This window comes from Chrysemys picta, chromosome 1 (genome assembly GCF_011386835.1).
Source record: "Chrysemys picta bellii isolate R12L10 chromosome 1, ASM1138683v2, whole genome shotgun sequence".
Taxonomy (NCBI): domain Eukaryota; kingdom Metazoa; phylum Chordata; order Testudines; family Emydidae; genus Chrysemys; species Chrysemys picta.
The window spans coordinates 219,859,692-219,875,901 of record NC_088791.1 but is presented as its reverse complement, the minus strand read 5'-3'; the positions used below and the strand labels follow the sequence as shown (position 1 = coordinate 219,875,901).

Sequence of the window (16,210 nt, the reverse complement as noted above, 5' to 3'; positions counted from 1 at the left end):
CAAGGAGAAGGGAGGCAAATTGTTCTCATTAATCTTTGAGGACAGGACAAGAAGCAATGGGCTTAAATGTAGCAAGGGAGGTTTAGGTTGGGTATTAGGAAAAACATCCTAACTGTCAGGGTAGTTGAGCACTGGAATAAATCGCCTAGGGAGGCTGTGGAATCTTCATCACTGGAGATTTTTAAGAACAGGTTAGACAAACACCTGTCAAGAGTGTTCTAGTTATTACGTAGTCCTGCCTTGACTTCAGGGGTCTGGACTCGATGACTTTTTGAGGTCCCTTCCAGTTTTATGATTGACAGTTATAAGTGGCCCAGAAATACAATAGCAGGTAGGGATGTAAAATGTTAACCGGTAAGCATTAGGCTTACCAGTTAAACAACCTTAACTGTTAACCTCCAGTCATGTGGCACCGGCAAGCCACTGGCTCCCCGGCCACACCTGTCCCTGTCCCTGTCCCACCGGCCAGCCAGCTGACCCCAGTCCCATGTCCGGCTGACTGACCCCAGCCCCCACCTTGCCGGCCAGAGCAACCACAGCCCCTCTCCCTTTAATCAGTTAACCGTTTAAATGATATTTTAATTGTTTATACAGTTAATTTTTTAACAATATTTACATCCCTAATAGCAAGTAGGGTGCAGCTTTATATTAAGGTACATCCCATAGAAGTAGATGCATTATGTAAGCTTCTACCTGTCTCAAACAAGTGCTCCTAATCACTCGTTCTCTTGACCATTGTACTCTGAAATACATTTTAAGGAGAGCAGAGGACCTGCAAAAGGCAAAGTGGAGTAGTCTGATATTCCAGTTTTAGGACTAGAGCTGACTGCAGGGCCAAGGCATTGTGATTATACCTTGTTTTAAAAATTATAAAGTGCTCTGCTGCACCTTAACTATAACTCGGCTTGTCAGGATTCAATCTAAATCATTGGTCAGTAAATCTTGATTTCATTTGACACAGATATCCATGGTTAGCTGTTGGCCAACACAGCCTCCCCTGCACCAAGCGCAGAGGTGAGCAAACTACAGCCTGCGGGCCACATGCGGCCCGCGGGACCATCCTGCGTGGCCCCTGAGCTCCTGCTGGGCAGCTAGCCCCCGGACCCTCCCCCACTGTTCCCTCTCTCCCGCAGCCATGCCGCCACGCGGGCAGCGCTCAGGGCAGCAGGGCTGTGTGCTCATGCAGGGCAGCGTGGCAGCGTGTCTGGCTTCAGCCAGGAGGTGCGGCTCCAGACATGCTGCTCTGAGCCGCATGGTAAGGGGGCCGGAGGGTCTTCAAGGACAGTCAGGGGGCAGAGGTTCGGGGGGGGCAGGGGACGGGGAACAGGGGGGATTGGATAGGAGATGGGCTGCCAGGGGGCGGGGGTGTGGATAGGGGATGGGGCAGTCAGGGGACAGGGAGCAGGGGGGGTTAGATGGGGCACAGGGTCCTGGGGGGCGGCTAGGGGCGTGGGTCCTGCGAGTGGCCGGTCAGGGGACAAGGGGTAGGGGGTTGGATGAGTGGGGGGTTCTGAGGGGGGCAGTTGGGGCGGAAAGTGGGAGGGGTCAGATAGGGGGCCGGGGCCAGGCTATTTGGGGGGCACAGCCCTCCCTACCAAGCCCTCCATACAGTTTTGCACCCTGATGTGGCTCTCAGGCCAAAAAGTTTGCCCACCCCTGACCTAGCGCCTTCAGGGATCCCAATCTCTGCAGGCTCAAGATGTGGGGAAGGTCCTGATCCTGGTGAGGTAGAGCAGAGATCTGGACTAGGACTGTGAGGAGCAGGAAAAGGAGGAGGATGGGCCCCTGCCTTCGGGAGAGGTGATCCTGTTGCAAAATGGCTCCTGCTTGGGGATGTCCCCCCTCCCTGGCTGATGAGTGAGTGAGCAGGTATTGACAGTGGGGCTGCAGGGGGCTCCCTGCACAGCCCCGGGACCAAAGACAGCAGTGTGGTCTTCCCCCCCCCTCCCCCAGCCAGGTGATCCTGGCTTTGTTCCACCAGGATTGTGGTCTTCTCCCATCTTACTTTGTGCCTGCAGGAATTGGGTGTCACTGCCTGCAGGAAACCCCCAGCAGTACCCACTGTCCCAGTGCTGCTCACTCACTCATGGTTGGGAGTGTGGGAGTCATACTGCAACAGGGTGGCCTCCTCCGTAGCTGTGGCTTGCCCTCCTTTTAATCCTGGGGGGGTGGGGGTGGGGTGTCGCTACTCTGCTATGGTCTGCCCAGCCAAGATCTCAGCTTTTTCTGCATCTTGCACCTGCAGGGACTGGATGTCATTAAAGAATTATTGTCTGACCCCTCCCCACCACCTTGATTTCCCCCAACTCTGAAAATTCAAGTAGATAAAAATAAAGTAAACAAAGCCCCATAATTTCATTCAACTGAGAAAATTAAAATAAATAAAAATCGATATTATCCATTAAAATAACAAAAACAAATATTGAATTCTGCCAAGCCTAAATATAACTAGGGTACAAAGCTTGTCTAGCAATAATATTTTACAACTGTGTAGTTTATGGTAATTATCAATGGTTAACCTGTAGAAAATTTGAGTTAAAAGGAACATGTTCACATTAACAGTAGTGTACTTGATCTTAAAAAGTAAATGTCACAAGACTGAGAATCTCTCCTTATCACTTCAGCAAAAATTTAGAGGAACTTACGGTGTGTATGAGTTGTAGAAATAACCATGCTAAAAAAACATGCTAACCCTTCTCTTTTTCTATTTATTGTCCATTCCACAAAATTACTTTAGCAGAGTGGACATAAATGTTATGGCTATTTGAGACATTCAGCAAATATTAATCAATTTATTTGTTTCATTATTTTGCAGATAACTTCAGTATTCAACAAATCATCTTTTGTAGTGTGCTCTATTTCACCCCTCACTCTAGCATTCTAATCAATAAAAATTAGGATAACTTTCTGATAGGCTTAGGGCCAAATTCTATTTTAGGGTATGTAACCACTGAGTTAAATGGAAATATGTGCAAGTAAAACTTTTATGCCACACTACATTATTACAGGTGGAACTGCCTACTGTTAAGGTTGCCCAACACTTCCTATTATAAAAATATATGATCGTGTAATGAAAAGCTATATCCTAATGAATACAGACAGTGGAGTCAAATTAAGGTTGAACAGGCAGCCTTAATTCTGGCATTTCCTAACTTCTGAGTGCTTGATTTTGCAACCTTAATAAAGTTCTTTTGACCTAGTGCTTGTGATTTATTTATATATATAATTGATATATTTTATATGTATTTATATATCCTTATCAGTATCTACATATAAAAATATCAGCCAACATAATGGTAAAATATCATAATTCTGAACTCTCAATTTGGTAAAAATTAAACACGATGTATTAGGTCTTCAAATCCATATGTGGAGTCTATGTAGTAACAGAAGTCATCCTGGATCATCTAATAAGTTTTACTATTTTTCAATATATATTTTCTCTTTTTTTCACCTTTAGTGCTCTTAATGGTAGGCTGTTTGAGTTGCTTGCTGCGGAAATAGGGAGCAGTTGTTCCCTCCTCCAGTAATTGAGGTTTAACAAAAGTATTTGAGAAAGGAAACACGTTTTTTAGGTATAATCATATATAGCGGTAGCTCAGAGAGCAAAACCACAGTAGGAAGTCAACATAAAATCTATGAGCAGCAAAGAGAAATTAAAAAGTTTTTCAGTACACAATAAAGAGAGATGCTCAGAAATCTTTCAGAACCTGCAGAAATATATTTTCTCCATTTTGCCCTTATTCTAAGTACTGTATCTCTGTGTGTGTGTATACATATAAAATTAGACAGTCACTGCATCCGAAGAGATAGCAATCTAGAAACCACAACAAGAAGTTAAAAAAATTACTTCTGTTGAACAGACAGAAGCTGACAATAAGGTTAAAGCATATTATCTGGATACCCATCAAACAAAATTAAATTTTGTTGTGAGGTGCAATTCCATGTTACAAAATAAATTTTCTTTACTACTTTCATTTTATACCATTTTTATGGAAGTCAACATTAATCTAAAAACTGAACCTTCTCATCTGAACAAGTCAACAACAATACCCCCAGGTCATTTTCAAAGGTAGTTGTCTAAAGTTAAGCACCAAAACCCATAATTAGGCACCTAAATCAATAATCTGATTTTCATAGGTATGGAACCCTCCAGCTCCCTTTTGACCTTAAAATAATTACAATAAAATGTCTACCAGTTTGTGCTTTCTTGTGTAGGAAGGCTTGTGATATTCTTTGTAATCTAAACCAAAAATTACATATAAGGGGAAAATAATAAGATAAATGTATAACCAATAGGCACTGTGAAATGTTTTTTGAAATGTATCATTTAATTTTGTTTAATATGATGGCGTAGAGCATAGCTGGGAATGGTAGTCAGTTTTTATATATTATGCCATTTCTTGAGGGATCATAAATGCCTATAATAAACTAATTTGGAAAATCCAGACATGAACTGATGTGTGCGTGCACTTGCAAACTTTTGAGACTTCCAGACTTTCTAGACTTAGTATTCTGTTAGAAACCAGTCAGTCTTTCTGTGTATTTGAGGAAAAAGATCGGAAGAAAATTATCTGCTTGTCATGCAGATACAATTATTTTTGTCAATTTTTTATTTTTATTTAAAGAAAAATACTTACATAATGTATTTCTTTCCAACCCCATGAAATATTCTGTCAGTTTCTTAATAAATTCCATTTTTTAATGTAGTCGATAAACATTTTCAATAACTTACGTTATTCCATGCTTGCTTAAATGTGCTGAAATCTTGAGCTCTTTGTATTCCCAGGCAGACTGCTGCCGTAAAACTTGCCTAGTTTCAGTTTTGTAATATTTCTGTAGCAAGTGCTGTATGTTTACAACACTAAAAATTTCCATTTTTTAAACTAGATAAATCAGATAAATATGATTCCAGAGATGTGGAAAGATTGCAGCAAGATGATAATTGGATTGAAAATTATTTAATTTGGCGTCATGATGTTGTGGATGATACACTGAAGATGATTGATGAAAGCTTTCAGTGGAGGAAAGAATACATGGTCAACGGTAAGATGTCATTTACTGCTAATTAATATGTTGGTGATGTATGTCAGTTTCTCACTGAACTATACCTAAGGCCCTATATACCGTTTCATTAAGTACCAATGCAAATGGCTATATAAATTCTTCTTTGTCAAGTTGACCTATCAATCGCTAGTTGTGCTTTATAATTTGGTGTGGCTGGGTTGTGGGCAGTGGAGTTATGCAATAGCCTACTGGGTCAAAGATAATTTGGAATTTGAAGGGGTTGGGGAGTTTGCTGGACTTCAATTCTTTGTGTGTTCCTCAGGTGCAAACCTCTACGGGAATAAAAGTTCTCCTCCTCTGGTCTGAAAATTATTCAGGAGAAGGTGGTCCATAGCTGGGAAGATGCATGCCCTGCAGGGATCATAAGCTAATAATTCATTAGCTCCTCTACTACTGAGAGGAAAGCAGAATCTTTTCAGTTTAGTAAAAACTAATTAAACCTGTGAAATGTGATCATTGCAGTTATTACTGTAGTGTCCAGAGGCTCCAATCAAAACAGGGTCCCATTGTGCTTTGTGCTGTATAAACACACACAAAGACAGCGCCTGCCCCAAATAGCATACAGTCTAAATTAAGAAAAGTTGCAACAAGTGGGTGCAACAGAGTGGGGATGCAGGAGGGAGGCCAATGCTAACAAAATATTTGTAGGTCTTTTTTCCTCCAGCCATCTATATCTACTTTGTTTTCTTCTCTCTTCCCACACAGATGCTAACCTTTTTCTAGCTTAGTTTAAAACAAAAAAGAGGAAAAAATATTAGTTTGCAAATAGGTTTATTTTACAATTCATTTATCTCACACATATGAAGATTATTTTGAATATGAAGTTTCTTATTCTGTTTTAAGATTAAATGGTATTTTGTAGTGACTTTTAAACAGCAAAAATAAGGATGCCTGTTTGCTTTGCAGATTTGTCTGAAGCTGCCCTTCCAAAATGGTTATTTGAAAATGGTGCTCTTTACCTGCATGGATATGATAAAGAGGGCTACAAGTTATGTAAGTTACATGCACTCTTCTTTTTTCAGTTATCTATTAGTGTGTTCATATTGGAGACTGCTAAAATGTTGGAAGTAATTACTTATCAGGAACTACCTTTGTGGAAATAAATGAGGAAATCAAGTGAATTTTCAATGAATATCTGACATAGATCATGGGCAAATGGTTACATTTCATTTTTCATCATGTATTATTAAGGCCTTTAGCCATGCTCGTTGAGTCCAAGAGTCTTTTACTAGAGAGGAAAAATTTTTAGTATTCATATTTTGTAGCTTGAAATTCAGGTTTCTCATTGTAGTGTTCATGATCCCCAAAAGCTCATTGTTAAGGTTACATTCAGTTTTCCTTCATAAACTTTACCTCCCATCCCAGTTTTGTAGTGCAGTTATAAAGTGTTCCATTAAAATGCAATGTTTTTATCTCTTTTGCGGCGAATATATAGCCATCTACAGGACAGCATATTGTCATTGCAATCACTTGGTACAGTTGTAACACACCATGCTTACACATACTTGAACTGGTGCACAAGTTTTCACATCACTGTTTGAATTGAACTTGTTCTGAGAAAGGCCTTGGCCCTCCATTGCTATTTACTGCCCCTATGCAGTAACAGTATAGGCAACAAGCACTGGCATTACAGATGCAATGGTGTAATTAGTTTTCCCTGTTTAATCCTCCAGTTCTCCTGACCATCTTTCCAGGTTACCTTTGACAGCCCAGAGAACTGGCTGTCGTATGGCAAATCCCTTGGTTACCAGCTGCATGCAGGCCCAAAAATGCTCAAAGTACTGTAGTATCCACTCAGGTCTCAGATTTGCCTACCTCCTCCTGCCTCCCCCTCCCCAATCTCATTGAACGTAGCAGCACTTGAAGAGGTATGAACCACTCCTCCTCAACTTGTTTCAAAATAATAAAATAGAAAAGAGGTGGGCGGGGAGGGGGAAACAATTTTTTGTGCTTAATAATAGCACTTAAATTATCCCAGTTACCCATTGAAAAAAGTCAAATTACAAAGGTGATGTGTGAGGTCCCTTTGTTTGCTCCTATTGTTGTATGTTTGGAAACAACTTTCTATTTATTTAGGTTAGGATGTCTGTATCTTTGCAGTGGAAAAAGATAGAGACTTCATTTAAATGAAAATACAGAATTTTCAAAATGTAGAATATAGCAAAAAAATGCAGTGAGACCTGATTGAAAATAGCAGATGAGCTTTTCTTGTCTCCTCTCTCCCATGTGTGTTGGGGACTTTTTGCAGGGTCAGTTTATTTCAGAAGTGTGTGTATCTCTATGTAAATGTAATTCTAAAAATCTACTTCATCTTTCTGTTCATGTCAGAGTTACCTAATGACAACAGACAGTGAGAATGTTCAATGTTGTCATACGGACGTGGAATTTTATTACTCTGTGAATCCCACAGATCTCCCACTTCCTCCCGAAAAGGTGTCCAGTGAGCATGCTCAGAAAGTATTTTGTAGTTAGTTAGGCTTTATTTCCCCCCAAATCAAATGTAGACACTAGTTCTTAGTAAGTGTTCTAAGGTGGATTGATTTAAATCATCCATTTCAATCAATTTTTCCATTTGTACTTCAGTTTTTTTCTAAAGAAAGATGCTTCTCATTGGTTGATTGTAACATATTGATTCACAATTAAATAAAGCCATTACACCAAATTTGGTGCACCTTTTTGCTACCTAGCAGGTACCCTATAACTATGTATATTTATTTAAGCAATTTATAGCTCAATATTTTCAGGTTCTTATTGTTCATTCTCCATATGTTAGCAATTGATGCATGTTATATTGCTTATTTGCTAGATAATTACCTTTTTGCTCATGATTTGTATCAAGTTGTGTTAGGATTGTAACTGGAATTTAAACAAACACACAATAGTATATTAATCTTCTATTTAAATGTTTTAAGATATTATAAGTATAGGCTTTAACATATTTTGTGTTAAATTCAGATTTCATTTTAAAGTGGTTTATTTTTTGAAAGAAAAACTTAGTGTAATTTAAATACAAAAAAAATCATAGGTTTTTATCCACCCTGAAGGGTTCTATCCATGCCAAGATGAAAATTTTAAGAACTGTTGGCAGTTTGCTTCAGAGGCGTGAGCCAAGTTTGGGAGTCAAGAAGTTCTAATTTTGATGCTTGCACTAAAATGAAAGAATAAAGAATGCCTCGCAACCTTAACAATAGTGACTGTATCCAGAATCTGGTAAAATTAGTTTTTAGTGTCTGTATGACTATAGACTTTATTCAGGAAACAAATCACGATAGATGCAGGCTTTGTGTAGAAGCATTTGGGGGGAGAGAGAGAGAATGTGTGTGCATTTGTTATTCACTACTGCTAGCATTCAACTAAAAAAAAATCTATATTTTCCCTTTTGTTCTTGTATACCTTGTGTTCTGTATGAAAACACCAGAGTCAAAAATATCATTATTTTACCACTGTTTCTATAAGAACAGCTGTGAAATGGCTGACAATATAGAAACTGTACATAGCTGTATCGAGGAGTTGGTGGATTTTGTCAGAGGTCACTTAACACTTACCACTAATATGATTCTGGTATTCTGATAAGTTGTTGAAGTTTTTTATATACATATATGTTTTCTTTGTAGTCTGGTTCAGGGTGAAGTTTCATACAAAAGATCCCAAACTGCAGTTTGAAAAAAAGAAGTTTGTAGCCTTTTGGTTAGAGCATTATGCCAGAAGAGAGCATGGGAAGCCTTTAACAGTGGTGTTTGACATGGCTGAAACTGGAGTCAGTCACATAGTAAGCATTTTTAATTATGATTTCTGTTGAGACTGTATAGCTTAATCGAGCCGGTCTTGTGCAGCACATTAGATCTAAATTATACAGCAAAAGTCCTAGAATCTTGATCTCATAATTGCCCCCTTCTCCCAGGCAGTCATGGCAGGTGGCTTTTACGCAGCCTGGTGGCAACTAAGGCTTTTTGTTCTGTATTTTCTCTTCCCCTTTTGAACTGAGGCAAAGGTTACTTCATTTACTGGGCGGAGGAAGAGTTACCACAGTTGCACTTAACAGCAACTGTCTACCCTACTATACCCTGACTCACTATCTGCCACTGCATCCAAAAATGCCAAATTAGTATGTTAGATTGTTAGTATTTTTGTTTCCTGCAATGAAATGGCACCCACTTACAGCAGTTGTGAATTTGACCAATACAGCCTGCCTCTAGTTACTGACATCAGTCTGTAACTTTCAAGAGCCCCAAATTCACAAAATTATATTTACTAAAGGAGGGGGCTAAAACACACTTAATGTAGAGCCTCTATTTGTAGAGTAGGAATATAAATGTGGCAAAGTATAGATGTTGGGTGTTCTGTAATTTGTTTATGGCTGTGATCTAAAGCTTCAAGTCCATAATGTTTTTTGCATTATACTGAAATGACTATCTATTTCAAGATGAAAATCATGAATTTCATTAGAAGTTTTTTCATTTTAAAAGGTTGTTCTCCGATAATGTGTATTTCCAACTCAATCTTCAGGATTTCAATTTGCAAAGCTACAATGACTAGTTATAAATGATATTTCTTCTCTTGCATCCTCTGCATATTCCCACCAATGGGGTGTGACAGCGGGGGCAGCCTAGAAGTCGGAACCTTCTTGTAGCAGTATGCATTAGAGGGCTCGTGTGTTCCTCCTGCCCTTTCCCTCAGCATTCCTGAACGTTCCGAGGGGGCGTTTTGCTCGTTGCTGCCTCAGTTCCTTCCAACCACAGCAGCAGACAGATGTGAACGGATACAGTTCCCTTCCACTAAAAAAGATTTAGTGCCTTTAGGGATAGTTTTACTATTAGGTATGGTTCGGATCTATTATAAGTTTAGATTGTTCGTTTAGGATAAATTTTGTTTTATACTTAAATCTTCTATTCCAACTACTGGTTGCATGCAGATCCAAATCTGAAAAGATCAGGTTTTAAAATGTATACATCATTTGCAATGGTCTTCGTGGCATCGGATTGCTTGCACTCAATTCCTAGCATGCCTGGGTGAGCTTCACTCTCCTTTAAGATGTACGAACTGCAGCACCTTTACCCCATGAGCAAGAAAGAAATGTCAGAATAGGCTACAAGCCTTATTGTTACGAGCAGCTCTGGCTGCAACTCCTGTCTGTTCAAACTCTTCTGAAGGGTCTGAGACTAAGAACAGGAGGCCAGTGTCAACTCTAGATACTTGCAGATCTAGGCAGAAAACAGTTCAGCACAAGACACAAAACTCCTGATCCAAAGCGATCATGTTGTTGATACCAAAATCAGCAGATCCAACATCTACATACTTACTACCTCCACTGGTGGTGGCCTTGTACATAAGAGCCAAACCATGTGAGCACATCAGATCTGAATACCCTGGCTCCATTGCATGTGACAAAGCTGGAGATTCTTCACATCTCTTGGAGCAGGATCAAATCTAATAGATACACATGTAATGAGTAAAAGCTCTCAGGATAATTTTTGCCCATTCCTTGCTTCAGACGGTTCCATCGGATTTGAAGAAGCTTTTGGAACCATTGTTGTCAGTTTGTCTGGGTCCTTTGGTCACGCTTGTGAAGCAAGTGCACGTGGAGAAAGAAGAGGAAGACTCCTGTGAGTCACCCTCTTCCTTCGCTGTCCATACAGAAGAATATCCTGCTATAGGGCTGGATATTTATCTGAAGAGGAAGCCGCCTGTGGTACAAATGGAATATCAGTAGCTAGACCCAGAATTTGATTAATTCTTCTCCTGATGAGAATGTCGGTATAGCTTGCAGGTTTTCCTAAATAGAATGGTCACTACGTTAAAGCTCTTGTCAGTTACCTTAGAGGAGACTTTTCACCAAGTCTTTGATATTCTCAGCTCTAACTCTGAGTAAAGTCTCTGTGCCAATTTTAGATGGTCTCTGGCAACCAGCAGAATCTATCTGATCTAATCGTGCTTCTTGTCAACTGCTCTCAAAAATGCTGATAAGCTATATCAAATTCCATATGAAAGATTATCTTGCTTCCATATTCTTCCTACTCATAATTTATTGGTAGTAGTTGGAGTGACCAACAGGTCAAGAGGTGGACATTTTGCATTCTACGGCCTCTGACAAGGAAGGCAGGAATTTGGAGTTGGTGGGGAGGAAAATGATTTCTTCTTTCCTCACCCTCAGGAGGAGAGTGGCAAATTACTAGGCAGTGACGTTGCGGTATCAACATTTTGTCCCATAAGTGGTACTGTTTGCAAAGACACTTTCTGAAGACCAGTGCAATATAGTAATTACATTAATACAGATGGATGGAGGGTAGTATAACACACAGTATCCTTTGATGTTTTTGACTTGGTTGTAAGATCGATTGCAGTAGCAATCACATGGTTATGATCTTCCATTGTCCCGCCAGAGACAAAATCTAAAATAGTTCATCTGTTTTGAAGGAGATGGCCTGTTTAATAATAGGAAAGATAAAAATTTGGAGAGAATGAAGGATAAGAATCTTACAACCAAGATCAGTGTGTCTTTTTCAGTCTTGGAGGAAGAATACCATGACCTGTGTTCAGGTACAATTGAAAGCTTTATACACCATCCTCCTTGTCCTCTTAGGCTCAGAGACATCACTCATGCCATCACAAAGCTTCCTTCGCCAACGTCTGCTGAATGTCAAGCCTGAAGTTTGATAGGAGGATCAAAAGCTGCAAACAAATTGATAACATACTCACCTCCCTTCCCTTTGGAAAACTGACTTTCTTAATTCCTTGATTCATACAGTTTCATCAGTTTGGACAAATGGGTTTGGAGGATAATAAAAAAATGTTTATGCCCAAGTTTGAAACCTATTCTCCTTAAAAGATCTCCTCCTTTTGTCTCCCCTACCCCTTTTTCACTATTCAGGGATTTCTCCCTCAACAGTGTGCTAAGATCAGAAATCCAGTATCTGATTCAGGCAGGAGCAATAGAGGAGTTTCCAAGGGAGTTCAGAAATCAGGGATTTTACTCAAACTGTTTCACAGGATATTACATGTGAGGAAGCTCCACACTTAAGTCAGGAAGTTCTGGTTCTGTATGTTGACTGTAGCCTCATGTTATCCTTCCCTTTCAGCCCTAGATTGGTTTGTAGCTCTCAATCTAAAGGATACATATTTCTAGAAGATCAAATCACTGCAAATATCTCTACTATTGACCATGACTATTTTCAATACAAGGTCTTAACTTTTGGCCTTTCTACCACTTGTAGGGATTTTACAAAGTTCCTCTTTGTAGTAGGAGCTTGTCTTGAGACAATAGGGTATCTACACAAAAGAATTAATGGACACAAATCTGACATCAGGAATCATAATACTCAAAAAACAGTGGGAGAACACTTTAACCTGTCTGGTCATTCAATGTCAGACCTGCGGGTGGCTATCTTCAAAAACAGACTCCAACGAGAGACTGCTGAGCTGGAATTGATATGCAAACTAGACACAATCAACTCAGGATTGAATAAGAACTGGGAATGGCTGAGCCATTACAAACATTGAATCTATCTCCCCATGTAGGTATTCTCACACTTCTTATCAAACTGTCTGTACTGGGCTATCTTGATTATCACTTCAAAAGTTTTTTTTTTCCTCTTACTTAATTGGCCTCTCAGAGTTGGTAAGTCAACTCCCACCTGTTTATGCTCTCTGTATGTGTGTATATATATATCTCCTCAATATTTATTCCACTCTATATGCATCCGAAGAAGTGGGCTGTAGTCCACGAAAGCTTATGCTCTAATAAATTTGTTAGTCTCTAAGGTGCCACAAGTACTCCTGTTCTTTTTGCGGATACAGACTAACACGGCTGCTACTCTGAAACTAGGGTATTTTTGTCTCCCGATACTTAAACAATTGGTTTCTTAAAGCCTCATCAAAGGAGAGCCTTATAAGGGACATACACATTAGATTTTTCCCTTTTGGAAGGTTACGACTCTTGATAGATATGAAAAAAAACCCTTCTCTTTCCTAGTCAAAGATTCCATTCATAGGAGCAGTCCTTGACTCACAAGTAGGCAGAGCATTCCTGTCAATAGAGAGCTTTCTGAAACTACTCTCCTCCATATGGCTATTACATCAAAATCCTTCTCAAAAGATCACTTTCTTTCTGCATCTGTTGGGTCTTATGCTCTTGCAACATGCATCACAACTTATTCCACATTCAGAAAGAGGCCTGTTCAGCATTGGGATGGTACAGAACTATGACGTACCCAAAGATGACATTTTTCAGGAGGATTTCTATCCCTAAAGAAATTCTTTCATCTTTGTCACAGTGGACCTACCCAGAGAATGTTCTGAAAGAGGCATGTTTCAATCCCCCAACTCCTTAATTGAAAATCACTTTGGAAGCTTCAAAGACTGATGAGGGGGCACAACTTGACTATCTCTTAGTTCGGGACCATTGGAGTTACCAAGAAAAGATATTACATATGAGGGTACAGTAATTGAGAACTATCTGTTTAGCTCTCAAATCATTACTACCTCACATCCAGAACAAAGCAATACAAGTCATCATGGGCAACAAGACAACAATATTTTAACTGAAGAAGCAAGGAGGAGCTCACTTGTTTCAACTGTACAAGGAGATGATCAAGTTATGGGACTGCTGTGTCCACTTCAACATCTACCCAATTGCCTTGCTCTTAGCAGGCAAGGAAGTGACAAAGTTGGCCAACTCAGCAGAGATCTGATGCAGGTGCATTAATGGTCTCTAAAGGACTCGGTAATGTAGGATGTATTGAATGTTTTTGAGGTTTCTGGACATAAATCTCTTTGCCACAGCCAGAACAAGAAGTGCCCTCTTTTCCACTTGAGAGAGGGGAGAGACATTCTCCCAATGTCGGATATGTTCCTTCTGAATTGGTGGATGGGCCTGTTATGTGTTTTCTCCTCTTTTACACTTTTTTATACAGAGGGTTTTACAAAAATAAGATGTGAGTGGGCCAGGATAATCTCAGTTGCTTCTTCATGTGAGACACAACAGTAATATACAGACCTTCATCAACTCTCCAAGGGGATCTACGTACTTATGCCAGTGATGCCAGGCATACTTCTGCAACAGGACAGGAGGATTTATCACCCGAACGCTCTTTCGCTACATCTAGCTCGATTGGCTTTAACAGATGTTGAAATATCTTGCACTTTAGACGTGCAGCAAATGTTATGAACATAAGTGATGTAGATTTGTGAAGTGGGTAGCTGAAAAACATATAAATCCTGTACAGGCACTAATTCATTGTATCCTTGAACATTTACTGCATTCAAAGTCTTTAGACCTATAACTACCTTCTCTGAATGCATTTAGCTGCAGTAGCAGCCTATCACATAATTATAGATTTAAAAAAAAAAATCTTGGCACGTGACACAATTAAAAAAAATGTATTGACCAGTAAAGGACACAGTTTTAGTTTGGTCCTGACACAGCTCATGAGCCCTCCTTTGGAACTAATAGCAGATTGCTCTTTATCTTTATGAAACATAGTAAAAGGTGAGTCTGTCATGGGACATACAACTTGCTAATCCATCTTGCTGATGTAATGGCTATCATAAAAGCTGTTTTAACAGACAAATAAAATAAAGTTGTACTTGGACCTCATCCTAGATTCCTTCCTAAAGTGGTTGTTGAGTTTCATATTAATCAATCGGTCGGTATGCTGGTTCTCTTTCTGAGACCTCGTGCTCATAAAACATAATCCAAACTACATACTTTAAATGCTATAAAAGTGCCTTAGTTTACTATCTAAATAAAACAAGAAAATTTTGACACTCTCCTAAAACTTTTTATATCTTGTGCTAAAAGCCATAGAGGTCAGGATATTTCTGCTCAGTTGTTATCTAGAGGCTGAGATAGTGAACAGAACAGGCATATAATCAGAAATCATCAGTTCCTCTTTCTGCTGGAGTTAGGCCATACTCAACTAGAGCAATATCTACCTCTATAGGGACATGTTCCCATTGTTGAGCTCTGTTCAGACCTTTACAAAACACTATTAATTAGATTTGACATCTGAGTCAAATGCTCCATTCGGTAGGGCACTTCTGTATTTACTTAATTAGACCCTCAAGTCCTACTACCTGGTCAGGCATACTGCTTACTAAAGTATCCCATGCGTGGCAATGTGCAGAGTACATATGAAGAAGAAATGGAGGTTGCTTACATTTTTAACCAGAATTCTTTGGGATGGACTCTGCATATTCACACTCTTGACCCACCTTCCCCTTTTCTTCAGAGTCCTAATAAGATATTAACGCTGCAGAAGCTGTGAAAGGACTGAGGTGTCAGGAAGCACCTTGCGCTTGGAATGCTCAGGAATGGTGAGGGGAGGAACCAGGAGTGCTCTAACAGGCACTGCAAAGAGTAGATTCCACCATTGCATCTGCACCAGCCAGTGCATCTCATGAGTGTGAATGTTCATCTTGAAGAACTCTGGTTGCAACTAAAAAATTGATTTTATTTATTTATTCATTCATCTTCATAGCTTATGAAGCAGAGACAAATGGAGATTACTTACTTGCAATGTGCCTCAAGTATGTACCTCTTTTAACAAAAAAAATTCTGAGTTCTGTTGTGGTTGTGAATTTTCAGCAGTGACCAGATAGTGTTAATTCCTTAATCTTTTGCAGAACTATGATTGTTCATAGAATTTTAAATGTTAATTTTTGTCTCAAAATATTAGTGAACTATGATTTCATTAGAAATCAAGACAAACAGAACTAAAAACCCCTGATAAAAGGCAAAGTTTTCTTACCCCTAAACGTTTTACCTCCAATGTACAGAACGTATGTAATTTGCTTGTCTTACTTCAGTGCAAGTCATTGCTTGTACTATGTAAGAAAGGCTTAGCACATTGCCATTTAGAGACAGAGGTTTATTTCTTCTATTAGTCTGTAGTTCTTAGAAAATCTCCTGTTCCTTTCCTGAGACCCCAGTTCTTCAAAGACTTAATAGATGTGCTTAACTTTATGCACTGCGAGTAGTCTTAGTGAAGTCACTAGGACTACTTTCAGCTTACAGAGTTAAGCATGTGAATAAATCTCTGCAGGATCATGGCCTTGCATTGCATTGGAAGTTGGGGCAGTGTTTGAAATTTAGTATACTGTATATACCCTGTGTACATTTATTATGGTTTTTCTTTAATTGTGAACT

At 39.5% G+C, this 16,210-nt stretch overlaps 1 protein-coding gene across 4 annotated transcripts in view; it reads left to right on the top strand.

The window, feature by feature from the left end:
- MOSPD2 (motile sperm domain containing 2) overlaps positions 1 to 16,210 on the top strand; it is a 62,316-nt gene that overhangs the window by 8,981 nt on the left and 37,125 nt on the right. For 2 of the 4 annotated variants that reach the window (XM_065580519.1, XM_065580525.1), the window contains exons 3-6: positions 962 to 1,014; positions 4,891 to 5,046; positions 5,974 to 6,060; positions 8,682 to 8,836. In XM_065580519.1, the coding sequence (XP_065436591.1) occupies positions 5,001 to 5,046; positions 5,974 to 6,060; positions 8,682 to 8,836 (288 nt within the window). In that variant the 5' untranslated portion in view covers positions 962 to 1,014; positions 4,891 to 5,000. The remainder of the gene's footprint in view (positions 1 to 961; positions 1,015 to 4,890; positions 5,047 to 5,973; positions 6,061 to 8,681; positions 8,837 to 16,210) is intronic. The other 2 variants (XM_005287804.4, XM_005287805.5) reach the window with 1 other exon arrangement.